Source organism: Populus nigra, chromosome 19 (assembly GCF_951802175.1).
Source record: "Populus nigra chromosome 19, ddPopNigr1.1, whole genome shotgun sequence".
Classification (NCBI taxonomy): Eukaryota; Viridiplantae; Streptophyta; class Magnoliopsida; order Malpighiales; family Salicaceae; genus Populus; species Populus nigra.
In genome coordinates this window covers 5,359,505-5,378,781 of record NC_084870.1, presented here as the reverse complement: position 1 = coordinate 5,378,781, position 19,277 = coordinate 5,359,505, and the positions used below count along the sequence as shown (strand labels likewise).

The 19,277-nt window shown below is 32.3% G+C and overlaps 2 protein-coding genes across 2 annotated transcripts; one reads left to right on the top strand and one right to left on the bottom strand.

Annotated features, from left to right (window-relative positions):
* Positions 1-1,098: 1,098 nt before the first annotated feature.
* LOC133680349 (methylsterol monooxygenase 2-2-like) lies at positions 1,099-4,850 on the top strand. The gene is made up of 7 exons (XM_062103241.1): positions 1,099-1,278; positions 1,873-2,010; positions 2,227-2,372; positions 2,569-2,688; positions 2,803-3,015; positions 3,092-3,172; positions 4,538-4,850. Exons 1-7 carry the CDS (start codon positions 1,249-1,251, stop codon positions 4,617-4,619), a joined length of 810 nt encoding a protein of 269 aa, XP_061959225.1. The 5' UTR covers positions 1,099-1,248; the 3' UTR covers positions 4,620-4,850.
* Positions 4,851-8,234: 3,384 nt separating this feature from the next.
* LOC133679566 (probable protein phosphatase 2C 24) lies at positions 8,235-10,602 on the bottom strand. Its single transcript, XM_062102202.1, has 4 exons — positions 9,861-10,602; positions 9,448-9,756; positions 9,197-9,302; positions 8,235-9,107 (listed from the first exon to the last, which is right to left on the bottom strand). The coding sequence occupies exons 1-4, from the start codon at positions 10,395-10,397 to the stop codon at positions 8,746-8,748; spliced, it is 1,314 nt and encodes a 437-aa protein (XP_061958186.1). The 5' UTR covers positions 10,398-10,602; the 3' UTR covers positions 8,235-8,745.
* Between the last annotated feature and the right edge of the window lie 8,675 nt (positions 10,603-19,277).

Here is a 19,277-nt window from a genome sequence, read left to right as displayed (position 1 = left end):
CTCAAACTGGTAATCTTTAGGAAGCAAATTTAAGACCTAACTAGTTGACTTACACCCCTCAGGATTGGTCGAGTTGAATTATTAGTCCGTTGAAAGTTAGCGCTGATTTATTTTTGAATTTTAAAAGTGTTTTTGAAGAACTTGAAATTTTTTTGTTTTTTATTTAATTTTTTTTATGTTTTTAGATTATTTTAATGAATTAATATAAAAATAATTGTTTAAAAAATAAAAAATATTATTTTAATATATTTTTAAATAAAAATATTTTTAAAAAACAATCATACCACACAATGCATCATTAATATTCCGGTATATGGAAGAATAAGATCTGCTGTCCTCATCAAAAGCTCAATCGGATATGCTCGAGAGCTTGTTGAATCTCTAATGAAAGCAAAGAATATTTACTCGACCATCACCATGGTGACCAATATCAATTATACCCATGGAGAATAATAAGAATAGAGGTCAAAGTGCATGCTTGATTGGCTGGAGAGTTACATGGAAAGAAATATAAATCATCTCCTGCTGGCCATGCAAGAATACCATAATGTTATCCATATAAATAATATAGTTTAATTAATCAGATTTTAAATTTATTTTTTAAAAATTATCAATTCGAATTTTACAAATCTTAAAATTACTAGAAACTTATATAATTATTAATTTTAGGGACCATAAAATTAGTCACCTTAACCTTTATCTCTTATCTTGATGTCTAAATTGATTCTAAAATGAATTACTTTCTATATTATCATTTAACCAAAAAAAAAAGTTATTGTGAACTTGAATTTACGAAGCCAACATGTTTAAAATTTGATAGATTAATTTTATTTTCAAAACCAACCTATAAGATATTTTGTTTTTAAATTATAATATATTTTTAAAAATTATTTTAAATTTTTTTATTTAAAAATATTAAATCAATATTTTTATATTTTTGAATGATTTTTATGTGATTTAAAAATTTTAAAAAAATCAACATAAAAAAATATTATTTTTAATTCAGAAACACCCAAGATAGACCGGGAAAAACCAGAGGTGAAAAAACAAAAGGCGCAAAGAAAAGAAAAGGCCCAGATTCTCTGATATTCTCTTTCACTAGTGACAGGCTCTACTGTCTCATTCACCTCGTGGCCTCTGTTGCTTCATAAACCTCACTATCACTTTATAAAATCTTTTTTCTTTGTTTTTCAGTTTTGTTATTAAAATCAAGGAAGGAGTAAACCAACTTCTTCACTCTCTTCTCCCATGGCCTCCCTCATCGAATCTTGCTGGCTGGTATTTCCTTTCTTTCCTCCCTCTTTCTTAAATTTTCGCACCAACCAACGCCTTTTTTCCTCTACATTTTGTTCTTCTTGCTGGGAGACTTGATTTCTATGGATCTGTATGTGTTTTGCTTACTTGTAATGTAAACACTGTGGTAATTTTTTAAGCTTCACTACATAAGCTAAGTGAATGAGGGGGTAGCTGCGTTTTTTTCAGATCGTTTGGGGCCTGGCCTGAGTGGAGGAAACATGGGTTTTTGGAAAATAGAATAAACTAACATTTGTGATGGATAATATTTGATTTCACATTGCTTGTTGGCCATTTTGAGATTGAGATCTCTGTAATTCATTTTTTTCTTATCACTTTAATGTTTTTCTTGGTAAATGTTATCTAGGTTTAGTTTTTAAATTCCATGTGGAGTTTTTTTTTTTTTTTTTTTGTGATGGAAGAAACATTTGGCTGATTTTGTTATTTATATATAAGCATATGACTGCAAGTTTTGTTTAATGGGAGTATTAGAATTTAGCTTGAAAATGAGATAATGGAAGTATTTTTTTTTTGGGTTCCGCTAAGCTTATAAGACTAATGGTTTTCTTTTCGATGCAGTATTTGATCACGCATTTCAGCGATTTTCAGTTGGCATGTCTTGGAAGTTTCTTTCTTCATGAAAGCATCTTCTTCTTGTCTGGTATTCCTTTCATATATCTTGAAAGGGCTGGATGGCTGAAAAAGTACAAAATCCAGGTTGCTCCTTTTCTGCTTTTCTCTCATTGCAATTGTTGACTTGAATTTGATGAAAAGGGTCTGCATGGTTGATCTTAATCTGCATTGCTATTGTAATGCCTTTAGTTTCTCTTTTTGTTGAGGTGAATTAATGATGCTGTGAAACTTTTTTCGGAACATTTGCATCCTCAAAAGTGGTGTCCTTTAGTCTTTTTGCTAATTGGTGGTTGCATGCAGATGAAAAACAACACTCCTGCATCTCAAGAGAAATGTATTATTCGCCTACTTTTATATCATTTTGGTGTTAACCTACCAGTTATGCTGGCCTCCTATCCTGTCTTCAGACACATGGGCATGCAAAGTAGTCTTCCATTCCCGTCCTGGTATTTTCAGGTTCTTTATATCCTAAAGCTTTCCCTAGCCAGACACTATTGTGTCTGATTCTATAGTTGTGAAGCGATATATAGCTATCCTTTTATTTATTTTTTGGATAAAATATATGTTATTAATTCCTTCTCATGCTATTTTCATCCACTTCTGGAGCATAGTTAAAAGATAATGTTTTTTTTTATCCTGCAGGAATGTAATTCTAACGCAGATAACATTCTACTTCATCCTGGAAGATTTTATATTCTACTGGGGACATCGGATTTTACACACAAAATGGCTGTACAAGCATGTGCACAGTGTTCATCATGAGTATGTAGAGAGCCCTAAGTTTTTCTCTCTAGCATAATTTTTTTTACCATCGTTATCGACTAGGTGCTTTTATGTTGTACTTGATAGTTTTTAATGTGCTTGTTAAATGTGCAGATATGCTACACCATTTGGATTAACTTCTGAATATGCTCACCCTGCTGAAATACTGTTCCTTGGCTTTGCTACCATTATTGGTCCTGCCATCACTGGGCCCCATCTGCTTACTTTGTGGTTATGGATGGTACTAAGGGTCCTGGAGACGGTTGAAGCACATTGTGGTTATCATTTCCCATGGAGCCTCTCCAACTTCTTACCTTTGTATGGAGGGTGAGTGTTTGTTAACCTCTATGTTTTACGTTCATTTATACCGTAGTTTCTGACATTTGTTTCAAAAAATTTCCAGTGCTGATTTTCATGACTACCATCACCGGTTGCTGTATACTAAATCTGGAAACTACTCATCTACTTTCACCTACATGGACTGGTGAGTTTTAGGCCCCTCAGAGCATTATCATTATTTCTGTTATGTGCTTCAACTGTAATCTATGATTACATATATTTGAGTCGTATGCGGCTGACTCATTAAAGTTTGTGTAAAAGGCTAGAAGGCCTGCTCTGCTCCTTGTCTGGGTATTCACTCTGCAAACAGTCACCTGGGTTGGATTTTGATTTGCACTCTGACTCTGCATAGCTGGGTTTCTCACTTGTTTTTTAGGTTATTATACCCGTCCCGGCTATCCCAGGTTGTACTAGGCATATTAAAGGTCCTCACCATTACAGAGAGTTACCCTACTAAAAGGTCCTCTCCATGACAGACTTGCCTTAATTTACATGGATCCTTGTTAATTGAAATTATCTCAGTCCTTCCCATTGTAAACTCACAAAATTCATTTGAAATCCTTTGAGGTGGTCTTTGCTAAGATATCAGCAAATCAGTCATCCACGCGTCCTTCAAAACCTCTTCTTTGATCCATAAGATTTTTCCTCAGCTTTTGCATCACCAAGTGCGGCATCCTGAGTACTTTTAGCAATTATGGCCAGACTCTTGTCCTTTGTCTTGATGTAGATGTTAGTGCAGTATAATGCTATAAGACTTGCAGCAGCGGGGACGACTCCTTGCAGGTCATGTGTCAAAAGAAGTCACAGTTTATATGGTTTTTGACCATATTGACATTGACTCATTCACTTTAGATGACTTTTGTGCTTTATAAATTTGGGGGGGGGGGTGTTTCGTTGCCAGTTGTACCAGTGCTCGACTACAGTCCTTTATCAATTGCAAGTGTGGACTATAATAAGGTATCCAATATTATTCCTATCATCCGATGTTTTAATGATTTTCTGTTGTCAGTTGTGCCATTGTTTGACTCCAGTCCATTTGCTAGCGTGGACAATAAGGTATCGGATAATATTCTTATCACCCGATGTTTTAATGATCCTGTAGACCCCTTTTAGTAGAGAATGCTCTGCATAAAATTTGCCTCTTTCATTTGCTGTGTTATTTTGATGGAAAACTATTTCCTTTATTGTTCTTGGCAATGCTTGTTGCACGTGCATCAATAGTTTTTTACCACCAGTTACAATGAAAAGAGAATTTGCAGAACATGATATGCATAAACTACATAGTATTAGCTGTGCAACAGTGACTTGCTTTCTGAGGATGATCATTTGTTATGATTGTTTGTGATGTAAGTGAGAAGCATAACTGGTATGCTCTTTTGCTGCCAGGGTTCATTTGCTCTTTCATAATTGCCAAACGTCCAATTTCATACTCTCTATTGTGGGAAATTGTGGCCTAGTTTCTACTGACCATGATGTGATGATGGGTTTTTTCGCTCTTTCATACTGTCAGGATATTCGGTACCGATAAAGGTTACAGAAAGTTGCAAGCATTGAAGAATGCTGGAGTGGAAAATGGCGGCAAGCAAATGTAATGTAGAGAAGATTCTTTTATATTAGCTTGACATCAGATAATTTGTTCCTGGTATGAGGGAATCTTTGAGAAGTCTTGTGTCCCGGCCTTTTCTCTTTGTGCAACCACCACCTGTGTTTAGTCGATGCTCATGTTACAGCATGTCAATATACTGTGAATCAATGGAAAGCTTTTTCCAGACATTTTGTGCTCATATGTTCCCTGCATGAATGGAGTTGCTGTCTTATTTAAACCTTTTTGTTTCAAATTATTCAGAAGCATCCTTTCCTCTAGTTGTGCTGGATCCCAATTCCTTGTAGGTTATTTTCTAAATGCTCTTTTCCCTTGATTCTCCTTAATCTAACTCTTCAAATTATACAAGTCCTTATGCCTCAACCTAGATTAAGTGCAACAGTATTGCTCACCTTGAACTGTTACTCTTGTGGTTGACTTTCGGCTGCACCTTTTGTAGAAAGTGATGTTTGCATGAATAAACAAGCACTCAGTTTCCAGGAAAATACTCTCATCTGCACCACAATTTATTGCCATTTTGAGAATGTTTCCCCAGATGTGAAATTCGGAGATCGCGATGTCTCGCAGGGCAAGGAAGTGTCTATTTTCCAAAATAGTTGTTTTCTTTTTTTCATTTTTGGATTTGTTTTGCAATTTAAAAGTATTCTTGAAAATTCTTAAATTTATTTTTTATATATATTTTTTTTATTGTTCAGTGCAATGCTTACTTTTTTCTAAAAGAGAATGGGAGAGTTTTTTTCTCTTCTCAATCTCCTCTCACAAGTCACATCTGACAAGTATACCCCAAAGATCCCTGTTGTCTATGCCGCTTTTTAAATTATAATTTAAAATTAAAAACATTATTTTAACCGTTTTTTATTTAAATCACAGTTTGAGATACCAAGAAGTAATTATAAAGTGTCGTGCTCGGAAAAGTATGTATTGTTTAATTTTTTGTTTGTTTGCTGGAAAGTAATTTTTTAACTGAATTTGAGGAAAGTAAATTTTAGAAAAATAAATTATTTTTTGATATTTGGTAGTGTAATGGAAAATAAGTTGGAAAACACTTTCTAATGTTTGGTTATGTCATGGAAAATAAGCTAGAAAATAACTTGTTAATATTTTATTTTTCTCAAGTTTATTAAAATAATAAGGAACAAATCTTACAAATTAAAAAGTTGAATGAGAATAAAATTGAAAAAAAATATAATTTCATAAATTATCTCAAATAAAATAAATAATAATTAAAATAATAGAGATCAAATCTAAAAAATAAAAAAAAATAAAATATGAAGAAATTAAAATAATAATAATTAATATTTCATATATTATTTCAAATAAAATAAGTAACAATCAAAAGAATGAGGACCAAGGATCAAATTTGATAGATAAAAAATTTCAATAAAAAATGATAAGGGAAAAACAAATCACAATTATAAAAATAATGATCAAAGTTAATATAAAAATTAAATTTTAAGAGATGAAATTAAAAAATAAATATTCAAAACAAAAAATATATATATAGCAATCAAAAGTTTGAAGGTTAAATTTGATATAATCAGCAAATAATATGACATTTCTAAATTTTTCACAACTTTCAGAAAGTGTTTTCCGTCCAAATTTTTTAGGGAAACACTTTCCTAGAAATCAAGCTAAATTTTTCTCTGACTGGAAAGTGTTTTCTGTTGACTAACTTTTCTAATGACAAATAAATACAGAAAAATTTAAAAATTAATTTTCCAGAAAATAAATTTCATAAAACAAACATAACCTAATTCTCTGTTTTTATTTAACTTTCATATATCCTTTTTGGTCCCATTTCAAGATTTTTTTTTAAGAACAATTATGCTCCCCTTTCTTCATAGAAACAGTGTCGCCCCAATCATTGCCGATATTTGACCCTTACTTCACTGCATGTTATATATATTTTTTTTCAATAAAATAATTTATACATGGATTGTTTTTTTCTTTTTTAAATTAGTTTTAAAATTCTAAGTAAAAATTAAAAATTTTATGCATGTATGTAATTAAATAAATTAAAAAATGTGTTAACAAATAAAAAAAATCATGAACGATAACTAAAAATAAAACTGAAAAAAGCGAGAGGTGGACGTCGATCAAAATATTTAATCTCGCAATACAAGATATTTACTCAGTTGTGTTTGCTAAATTTTTTTTATTAAAATAACTTTTCTATTCAATCAAACGATAATAAAAATAAACACACTCATTAAATTGCTTGACTAAAATAAAAGAAGAAAAAAAATACTACGCAAGACTGCACATATTAAAAATATTATCTGAAAATATATTTTTTATATTTTTAAAAATATATTTCATCTATACAAAATATAAAAAAAATCATAACTGAATAAGAAAAACCTCTTAAAAAATTAAATGCATAACTAAAAAATAATTGTCATTTCAAGTATGCTCTCTAAATAAAATAAAAGAGAGAAGGTGTATTAATCTAAATATAAATAAAAAAATATTTAAAAAAAAACATATAAAAAGAAGCATTAATTTGTAAAAAAAATAGAAAGAAAAGAAAAGAAAATGCCAAATTTTGTTAGGCTAATGTTAGGATCCGTGCACGGGTTTGCCCTAAAAGGCCTGCCTGAATGGGCTCCTATTTGTGTTTTGTTACATCATGTTATCTACTCTAATTTGTTTTGAAAAACATTAGATGATGTGTTGCCCGCAAGCCAAATATTTTTTCCTCTTACTAAAAATTTACATAAGCAAGCTTTTTCAATGCATTTTTTTACATAAAAAATTTAAAATATAAATTAAAAAACTTATGCATACATGTAATTAAAAAATCAAGAACTGTGTGGTAATAAATGAGAAAAAAAGCATTAAAAATAACTAAAAATAAAATGAAAAAATTGAATGTGTTCATAAAAAGAACATTTATCTGAGTCCGTTTACTGAATTTATTTATCAACATTAATTTTTTATTCAATCAAAAAATATTAAAAATAAACACACATATTAAGTTGATTAAATAAAATTAAAGTAAGAAAACCAAATATTATGCAAGGACACACATTTTATTTCTAAACTCTTGAAATTTCATTAAATAGAATCCTTTTGAAATATTTTATCAAAGTAAATTTCTTGCTTCCAATTAATAGATACAAATGAAATTATGATGCCTCACGCACCTTTTATTTTAAATATACAATAAAAAACTAAGTTCTGTCATTTTTTTGGTCATGGTTTAGATTAAAAACGAAGAAGAAAATAATAAATAATAAATCATTATTAACAAAAATAACAAGATAACAAGATATTTAAAAATATCTACTTATAAAAAATCTTTCAATATCATGAAATCATTTCAATTGCTACTTTCATTTTGTTATCATCATTATTTTCTCACTACTATCACGATCATTTATTTTTAAAATTATAATAATAATTAAAAGATAAATTTAGAATTAAAAGTTTCTTGCATAGATAATTTAGATGTAAAACCTCTATTGTAAAAAAGTTCATTTTAAAATTATATTTATTTTTATGTTTTTATCTTGCATGCATCCGTATTGTCTCCATTTTTTCTATCCATAACCAAACTAAAAGCTATATAAGAAGTAGAAACAAAATAACGGGGGATTCGAACTTCAAACCGTAACAAATCTCTCACTACGGGGAACAATAACAAGACGTCGTCGAATTTCAGTAGCAAAACTTCAAATTGAACAAATCTCTCTTTTGCCAAACCCCTCGGAGGAGCGACACCGCTCTTCCCCCAACTTAAACGTCTATTTTGAGCAATTCAAGGCAGGGCTGCCTCCATCGACAGCTGCTCAGGCAACAAGAAGAAAGTATAATCGGACAATGGTAGGACATTAATTATATGGGCGGCTGCAGGCTAGCATCCCAATTTTGGCAAAAGATGATTTCATTAAAAATAAATAAATTAAAAAAAAACCCAACAAATACTACAGTTGGTCTCCTGATTTTCTTTGATCAGTTGGTATTTTTCTATTCCCAGTTTCCTCCATGCAGAGGAGATACAAACCCACCCATCATTTTTTTTCCCCTTCACCTTATCACTCATCCATCGAAAAACATTTAGAAAAATGAATAATAGAAAGAGAGCTGATAAGAGCATTTATGGGGTTGCTTTGCTACGTGTCTTTCCTTAAATCCACCACGACCACGCTCACATTGTCAGTACTGTGCCTCGCCAGCGCCAGCTTCGTCAGCAACATTGAGGCATCAGAGCACGCCTTGTCCGACATTTCACCACTCCCGCTGCTGCTGCTGGTTATCCCCAAAACCTCATTATTCTCCACCAACCTAGGTGGACATGGAGGCGGCGCGTGTTCTTTCGCCCTCAAACACATACGAGCCACCCCACATGCTGTCTCGTTGGACACCACGTCCCAGAGACCATCGCTTGCCAGTATTAAACAATCATCCTCTGCCGTTCGATCCATTATTGTTACCTCTGGCTCGCAGCTGACGTATGGTTTTAGATAGTTATCACCTGTGAATCGGTTCATTATGGTAATGTCAGATCCAGTACATGGTTTAGGATTTTAACTGGGTAGTTGCGTGTTTGTAATATATTTTTACCTATGGCTCTTGACATGGCAAGAACTCCAAGAATCCTTGGCCCGTCCCAGTAGATGACCCGGCCACCCGCGTTTTGGATCCGGTTAAGCTCGTCCGGACGGTCAGGCTGTTGGCACGAGCAACGTGGAGACCAGGGAGTTTATAAGCAGCAAAAGTTGCCAAAAAAGTAAAGAAAGTCGCATAGAATAATAATAATAATAATAATAATAATAATAATAATAATAAAGGAAAGTGGATATTGATGGACAGACCTTGTGATCAGAAGAAAGAGGGAGAGGTTTGCCATTACGACACAAGACAGCTCGTGAATCGCCACAGTTAGCGACAATGATTTTATCAGGAGTTACAACGGCGACAACAGCAGTAGATCCAACAGCATCGCATTCTGGAGTTTGCATTTCACACCTGCAATTCGCCCTAATCTCCATCCCTTGATTCCACGCTATCACTTCCTTGTCCATCCGCCGAAAGCTTCTTTCCATTGCGCTTTTCCACTCCTCCTTGCTCTCCACCTCCTCTTTCACCAGCTCATGCATTCTCTCCTTACACTTTACTGCCACCTATACAAAGACGAAATTCAAATGAGTTTCACATTTCATTTCCGTGTCAAAAAATATTTTCTTTTTTAAAAAAACTTGTAGCTCTTTCATTGTGGAAACCGTACATGAGAACAACCGTGTCCATCATAGACACCGAAATAGTGTAACTCGGTCGTGGTTTCATGGTCTTTGCGACAGAAAGAGGGGTGAATTGCTACTGCATCTTCCATGTCTCTTCTCCTTCCACAAACTGAAGCCACCCCAAATTTTGGAAACAGCTCCGGAGGATCAATTGAAGGTGTTGATAAAATGGAGGGACTTAAAGTTAGATTCAAAGAGTACTGCCTTGAAATTTTAAGTTCTGATGATTTTCCATTCTCCAACAGTTTTTTCTCATCTGTGCTGCGATGATCAGAAAAACAATTCTCTACTGCGTTTTGGCAGTCACGAGAAAATGGACTCCTAACACTCTCGTTAAGTTGTAGTTTCTGCTTTTTATGAGCGCCTATGTCATCAGCTTCAGTTTCTGTTGAGGCAACTCCTGGAACAAATTTGAACCGTCTGATCTCCATTCTTCTCCGCCTAGCTGCTCTTGAAGTTGGCTCACATGGCGTCGACGATGCCTCGTTCTCCCTCGCTATTCCACAGCAAATATCGGCCATTTAAACACTAAATTATCACCCCTCCTCCCACAAAATCGTCAACCCTGCTCTTAGTTAAGTAGTTTATGGGGTTAGAGAATTGAAACTGGAGAGAGATGATGAAAAGAGAGCGCTCGAGCGCTCAAGCGAGAGCTTCGAAATCACAGGCCTGCCAGCGCTCTCTCTCTTTCCCTTTTGCTTTAGCATGGTAGCCACGGGTAGCCTGCCCGTCACCGTACGGGTGGACCATAGTATTTGAGGCGAGGCGTGGCGTGGCGTGACGTAGTTCTATTTCGCCTAAATCAAACACATATCGACCGTTGGATCCTGACCTCTCCACGTCAAAATCAAAAACGTGTACAAAGTGTCTAGTTACGTGGCCCAGTAATGTCTAAACACGACTGTAATTGGTACTTGCTTTCCTGACACGCATGTGGTCCTTGTTTGCCTCCTTTTAGGTTTTTTCTAACTTTAAATTCTCAAGTTTTGATTTTTTTGATCTCTTGGGTTTTGGTAACACGTGTCTACATCGTAGAGTACTAGATTGAAGAAATGAGTTTTAAAATTCCAATTCTATTCCTTCCTGCTCTTCTGGACCAATCAAATTGCATTACGTATCAGTTGTTTGACGTTGACATTTTGGGACCCTTATGTCCCAGTCGTTGATGCTTTTCTAGAACATCTAGACATCAAAGTCTCTCACCCCTGCCACGTGTCATTGTGAAACCCTCCATACGGCACAAAATTACAGTGCTTTTTTTAAATATATATATATATATATTAAAATAATATTTTTTTTATTTTTTAAGAATTATTTTTTATATAAACTTATTAAAATAATCTAAAAATATTTAAAAAAATTAAACAAAAAAATTTAAAATTTCTTAAAAACAATATTTAAAACACAACAAACTTCTCCTGATGAAGATGCTATTGATCGAAATTTATGCTGTTTTTTTAGATAAAAACCTCTCTATTATTAGGCTTACAATGAAACGTTTTTTTCAACACGTTAAAGTTAGAGGTTAGAAATTAAGATTTTGTTAGAAAATAAAGATAAACAAAATAGTTAAGTTTAACTTCATCATCTTGTCCAATTATTAATAATTTATTAAAGATAATGCGTTTTCATTCCTTTTATAATATTTAACAATTAATTTTAAATGTGAACATATAATTACACAATATAAATAATTTTTTTATTATATAATAATTAAACAAATTATAATTTTCAAAATTTAAACCAAACTCCTTTTAAGATAGCCATCAAATACCCAAAATCATTAAAGCATTATTATTTTTGTTATTTTATCTAAGCAAAGAATTATCATCTATTTTTATAAAATAACACTCGATTACTTTACCGGAATAAAAAAAACAAAATTTTTTTTACAGTTTTTATTTTAAAAATATTTTTTAAAATTATAATAAAACCAAATTTATTTTATATTTTTATCTTTATTTCTCAATAATCACATTCTTTTTATTAGTCATTTTTATTTTAACACACTAATGAAACGTAACCTGACACCCGAAAATCCATATGATATCAATTCGTCCCCACAAAATTAACATTTATTAGAGTTTGGTCCCATGATTTCAGGTAGGTTGCAGCAAATCACCCAAAGTAGATTTTTCTTTATACGTGGAGTGAAGTGAGGTGGACAACGTGTGAGCTGTCAGAGAACATAGCACGGTAAGTGGGGGCCACAAGTGAACAAATCCTGAAGCCATAGTGATGATTCCACGTGTGAAATCTGGCTGGCAATGCGAGAGTGTTTGCTTTTGTATTTTATAAATGCTTTTGAGAACCTTTTTGTTTTTTTATTAATTTTAATTTTATTTTAATGTATTTATTATTAAAAAAAATATTTCCAATAAAAAAAAATTCCACTGCAACCATAAAAAAAAAACTATCATAACTTATACGTGTACTATATACACAGATTTCCGGTGCATGAAATTGACAGGAGGGCAAAGTTACAGGGCCACGTGACACGTGTTATCATAAAATAATGCAAAACAAAATCACTGACCGAACCATGGTTACCTTTTAGAAAAATTCTCACCTAGGGGGGATAGCGCTTGGTTAGGTTAGTCTTTTAGGGAGTCGTCTTCCTCGCTTTGGAATTGAAACACCACCAAACCAATCACTGTACTGCACTACTCTTTTTCCGAAAACGTATACGGAGTTCCAAAATCAGAATACGTCAAAGCAGGACACGTGGGGTGAAACTATGGACGGTGTAGAGGGGGGGGGGGTTCGTTGGCAGCGAGATGACATAGGAAGCGAGAGTAAGATGGACACGTTTCGAGAGGAGCAGTGAGTCGTGGAAGGTTTGGCGAAACAGTTAGACGTTTGAAAATACGGGAAGCTGGTTACGTGGTGGCTAACTCTTGGGTTTGATAAAGGGTTGGGTTCCGGCAGGTTTCTGGCTGGTTTTCTGCGTGGCAGGGCGGAGCATTCCGGCAGGTTGACACATCAACTGGTTAAAAGGTTGTATCTGCCGTAGCATGGATGGAAGCGTTCATGAAGATGCGTGTTCTTATGTGGGCGAGGGTCAGTGCTGGCATACTAACAGCTAGCTTTCTTTCCCGTCATAGTCTAAAGCAGTTATACCCTACAAAGGTCAAGATCAAGTAGTCCGTTTATCCATGACTTATTAACGACTTAAATTTACACTGCAAATCCCGTCTCTGGCTTCATGTTCTTGGTGTTTGCTTGATAACTCTGTATTATATTTTTTAATTTATGATAGTATCATATCTAGATTATTAAAAACCATATAAAAATATTAATTACTAAAAAGATTTTGAAAAACAAATTAAATCATAAAAACAAACACTACTTTAATTTGCATAGATATCCATGCTCTCGAAGATAGGCAATGATGCTTCTTGTGCAACAGACATGGGCAGAGTCACCATCAATTCATCTGCAAAATAATCTTGAGTAGGTCTCCTACCTTCCAAGGATCTTTGATATATGTTGATAATAATAATAAAAATATTTATAATATATTAACATTAACAACGACGCTAAAAGAGGGTACGTTGAAATACTTGGCAAATTTTTCCTCAATTTTTTTTATTTGTTTTGACTTGGTCGACAAACTTTATTTTCTTTCAATTTTGTTTTTACAAGCTCTGTTTACTTGGCAAATTTCCTTTACTTGGTCTCTCAATTATCTGTTATGTTTTGACTCGATAACAAACTTTATTTTTTTTAATTTTATCCTCATAAATTTTGTTTTTGTTATTCTTAGATTTTATGTTCCTTTTAAATTGCATATTATCATATATGCAGGGCATTGTAGATAGTTAATTGTTAAAACGTTCAAAATATAATTTTAACTTTACTATAACAAACAAAATAATTTTGTAGTATAATTATGAAGACCAGGTCGAACCCCAAAGAAATTTTATTTAATCTTTTTACAAGATACCAAAGTAAAAAAGAACAGGGGGTGATTTGAATAAAAAATTACAATTTTTAAAATAAAAATGATAAATTGATGTGTTGATAATTCAGTTCAAGGGTCTAAACATTCATTTCTAAAAATATATTGAACATCAAAGTAAAATAAATATCATTGCAAGTTAATCAAATAAATTTGATATACCTTAAAACTAAGAGGAATCAAGAAGATTATGAGTAAATTAATTAAACAAAACTTTATAATTAATTTCTTACCATTAAGCGAATTTAATATGGAAAAACAATTTTTATTCACTCGGTAGCAGCCTTAGGAGCAAAGTCCGTAAAATCTATTCTAAGCAACTGTTCAAAAATTTGAGCAATGTAACTTAGCTTATTCCTTCCTAAAAAATTAAAATGATAGTTTTAGCAATCAAGTTAATTCCTTTACTTCTTATTCTAGTTCCTAACGGCAATTATAAATTAAAAGAAACTAAAAAGTATATATACCATCTCAAAACAATTTAATAAATATGAACAAAAATTAATAGTGTAATTTTGAAATAAGTATAAATAAGTACTTAATTATGAAAGAATTACAATGACAATGTTACTTCTCACAAGTACTACTAAAGAAAATGAAGTTTATTTCTCTTGAACCGAACTTAAGAATTAGTTGCTCATGGTCTAAGAAATTCTAGTAGCCAAGAAGTCCCTTATCAAGTTGATCTCTATTTTTGTATCCCAGTAGGCAACTCTCATGATAAGATATCAAGGCTAAGGATTAGAAGGTTATGGGTTGTAGAGAAAATTTATCTAATCCCATCAGATTTCTTCTTAACAATAAGACTTCCATTATTAGTTTACCATCAAATCATGAGATAAACCATGTCATGCAGCTTGCATCAGGAATTTTATCTTCAAAATAATTTTGTATAACTTGGAATCCTTCATAAAAGTTGTAACCTTATATGTGGTGAATTTAGGCTCTCTGAATCGCTTGATTTCTATACCCGAGCCTCAAAATATACATGTTTAAATGTTAAGTGTGAAAAAAAAAAAAATCCTGCTGCAAGGAGGATTTCAACCTAATTTTTACAGGTTTATTTAAAGGTTCAATTGAACTTGGATTTCTCCCCATAATATCTTTGCTAGAAAGCTTGATATATGTACTTTAACTTAGATTATACCCACATTTACATTATGAAACTCTAAATTGATGAAACAATTGTCATAAGAAGCAAGATTCAAAACCTAAAATACAGAATTTATTATCTTTTAGCAATCAATTCACAAAATCTCTTAAAGATGCCAAACTCATAAGATAACTTCCGATAAGATCAAACACACATTAAAAAGAATAATGTAAAAGGAATAAAATTATATGTATATTTTACACTTATCATTAGACCGTTTTGAAATCAAATAACCAGTGAATTTTATATGCAATATGTTTTAGTGATTCTAGTCACAAAATTATAACAACAAGAGGATGGTAAAATACTGTGCTACTACTATTTATATATTTTACTATTAATCATAGTTGTCACTTGAAAATTTCTTGGTCCCTTAAGTTTTTTATTTATTTCGACTTGGACAATACATTTTTTTTTAATTTGATCCTCTCAAATTCTGTTTTTGTTGTTTTTTTTTTAAGAGGAAGACTTGGCAAAGGAAAGACAAAAAGATCAACTATCAGTAAAGAAGTAGGTCATTTAAGATACCAATATGGTGTGATCTCATTATAGAGATAATATAACCTAGTTGATGGAACCTGCTAGAGTAATTTACTAGAGAATTATATAAATTATATTTTAAGTCTCACTTAATAATTTAAGTTTTTATATGAGATAGTTTTTTAATATGATATCATAGCCTTGTTAACCAAAATGGTCACGAGTTCAAATCTCATCACCTCTATTCTATTTGATAAAAATTAAGCATAAGTTTGTGTGAGTATTAAGAGAGTGTATTAGAAAATTACATAAATAATACATTGAGACTTAACCTAATAATTTAAATTTTTAAATGAGATGATTATTTAATACGATGAAGTTTTTATTTATATTTTTATACTAAGCTATCATATGGCCTCAGTCCTACATGTTCTCCTTTTTTTTAATGTGTTGGACATTTTATATGAGAATAAAATTAATATCGACCTAATATGAATAACTATACACAATTGTTATGGTTATATTAATGATTTATTTATGAATAATTACATATAAGTCTAATATATATAACTTCTTTTTTTAAAAAAAAATCATAAATATTTAATGAGCATAAAATATCTATTTTTTATTATGAATTTTTATGTAGTTTTTTTAAATTAGTTATTCTTTTATTTTTTTTCATATAATCATGTTAATTTTATAAAGGTATTTTTTTTTATTGAAATTTACTTTTAGATCATGACAAAATGTTTTTTTATAAAAAAACTATGCTTCTAATAAAAAAAAGACATGCTTTCATTATAATAAAAAATTGCTTAAATAAGGAATGAGAGTTCATGGACTCCATTTTTTTCTCCTTGATTTAAACCATTTAATTCTTACGAATATTTATTTTAATCATCTTAATTTTTCGTTTTTATTCAAAAAATTATAATGTCAATTAAAAAGGATATTTTTTTATATAAAAGAGGAAGAAATGCGTGAATAAAAATGAGGAGTTTTGATGGAAGAAACACACTGTTTATCTGGAATTTAAATGGTTGAATTTCTTGCCAATATTTAGTTTAATAATCCATGGCAGAGTTTGTTTTGTTTAGAGTCGAGACACTACATTTCCCGTTTATGAGGAAAACCACTCGGGTCGAGTTCTTCGGGCCCATCCCAGTCTATAAGCCTCCGAGGTTATGAGCAGCTCCTAACCCATGAATCTGATGAATCCCATAATACAAGAACGGCAATCGAACCTAATTGCAGAAAACTCCCAACCTTACCGATCGAGCTAAAGCATGCTTTACCGATCGAACTAAGGCATGTAAACTATATATATATATATATATGAAAATAATTCATTCTCAAGATCCTTAAACATATAAAAACAATCACTCGATCCCTTGAACTCAATCTGTTTGTTAGGTAATAATCTACAAATAACTGCACTGATTTTAGTTCAAATCATTAGTTATAATGAAATCAATTTGCAACAAAAATCAACAACAAAATCAATTACAGTGTATGCTGGTGATTAAACTAGCTAGCTAACATATATAGAGCACAACGCAAGCATATGTATAAAAGATTCTTACCTGCTCGTCAACAAATGAAGTTTTGATCAATCATGTTGTAACAAAGTTAGATACATTCCTGAATGTGATCAAACTGTGAGTAGATACTCCAAAAAATCAAATGATATGGAAGAGCCTGTCATCTCAAGGTCTCCAGTCGATAGTATATTTACAAACCAGAAATGTTCTCTTCATAAAATTCCTTGTAAGTTGGTTTATTGCTCCTGCAAGCAAGTAAAAGAACACAAAAATTCACAACCTTCTAATATCCACGATTCATTTTTCTAAACGGATAGCTAACGAGGTTGAAACAAAAGTTAAATCAGATTAAGAAACATTGAAAGAGGTACTTTTAGTTGCTCCAAATAGGCTAACAGTACTCATTGATACCACCCCAGAAACAGAAGACATAAAAACGATGTTCCTCGTCCGCAATGTTTCAAAAGAGGATGTAAATGGTAGGCAGATTCGAGGTTGGTAGTCAAGAACAGTGAGATACCTTCGGAAGGGAAATCCGTGTTCTTCTTAAAATATAGCATGCCAACATTGTTGACCTGGAGAAACAGAATAGCAATGTTATTAGCTCAAATATACTCTTAAAAAAAAACAAGATAAAAACATCAGAAATTGGTACAAGAACACCGTTTTACACTTTATATATTGAGTTCTTAAGCAAAGGAAACTTCAATACATTACGAATGAACTAGCGGGGATCGCATTTGAACCCTAAATCTTCAAGAACTGGAAATCCGATCTTAAGTTTTCTTGAACAATAATGAAAGCTTTTTGCAAAAGATATTAAAAAGGGTGACTAACATGGATATTAAGTTCCCAATCGAACAAGGAGGGGACTGTGCTCATTGGCTTCTTTCGTTCAGATTTAGAGGTTACATTGCACACTGAACCTGTGACTTTGAAACCCTTCACCTGCCATTGCTGCAGTAAGCAAGCATTGAGCACAGATTCATTGGTAAAAGACTTGTGCCCGCACAAAATTACACGTCTAGCATTCCAAGAAAGAAAAACGACGATACGGAAGAGCTTACTAGGATGTTGAGCTTGCCACCAAAAATTGAAGATACAGTCTCCATAAGCTCCAGTCTTCGAGCTCCACCAGAGACATCACAAACCGACCCACAAATCATCCCACCAGACCACAAATCATCCCAATCCTCTAAAGAGACCCAGACCACAAAGCATTACTCAGTCTTCGAGCTTACTGAGTAATGCTATGCAACCATACAAGTTCCTGCATGTTGTTTATTTTAACAGGTATTAATTAGTAGGGCATAATTAAAGTGGGTATCCATGCCCGAAAATTATATTAGCGGACATGTATTTCTTTTACTCTCACCCGTCTCAATACCCACGAAGTATTTTCAACGTGTATTTTTGGGCTCATTGAGTGGATATTCTCATCCCTGGTTCAATCCTATCAGTTTCGATGAAGCCTTGGCTAAGCAATTCTAGATAAAATGGCTGTATTTAAAAAAATAATATTATTTTAATTAAAAAATACTTTAAAAAGTAATGATCATAACCATAGTATTAAATACCCTCTACTACAACGTAAAGACAACAATAGCGTTACCTGCAAATTAACTATATCATCACAGAGAGTACTAGCATCCCAAATCTCCTCTTTAATCATGTTCCAATTAAATATTAATTAGCAGGGCGTGCACAGAATAGAAAATGGTCAGCCCCAGCAACGTCTATCAATATTATATAGTTTATAATCAAGCACTGAAGGAGATAGCCAGGAAACATTGCATTTTGCCAGGAAGTCACCTCTAATAATAAACAATATTATATTGCTGTTTACGATTTCTTCTTTGGTAGTTTATTGTTATCATAGAATGGAATCGTCTACACTACAGGCCTCTTAAGCTCCTTCCACTTGGCAGACAATCGGTGCCCAAAAATGGCAGACAACAAAAGCTTGCCTCGGAGAAAACCTCCATTAGCTGTCTTCCCTCTGTACATAGGTTCCGGCTTTGATTGACTGACGACGGCTAAACCAAGTGAAGGGCACTTCCACGGCCAGATCATTTGATCTCAATGCGATCTGTCTCTCTCTCTCCCCCCACGAGGATAAATATTTGAGCTGAATTACTCAGGTTATTTGAGTTGAATTAGTCAAGTTTTAAATTTATTTTTTAAAAATTATTAGTTCAAATTTTACATTCATAAAATTAATTAAGTATATAAACTAGCTTTAATACCTCATATATATATATATATA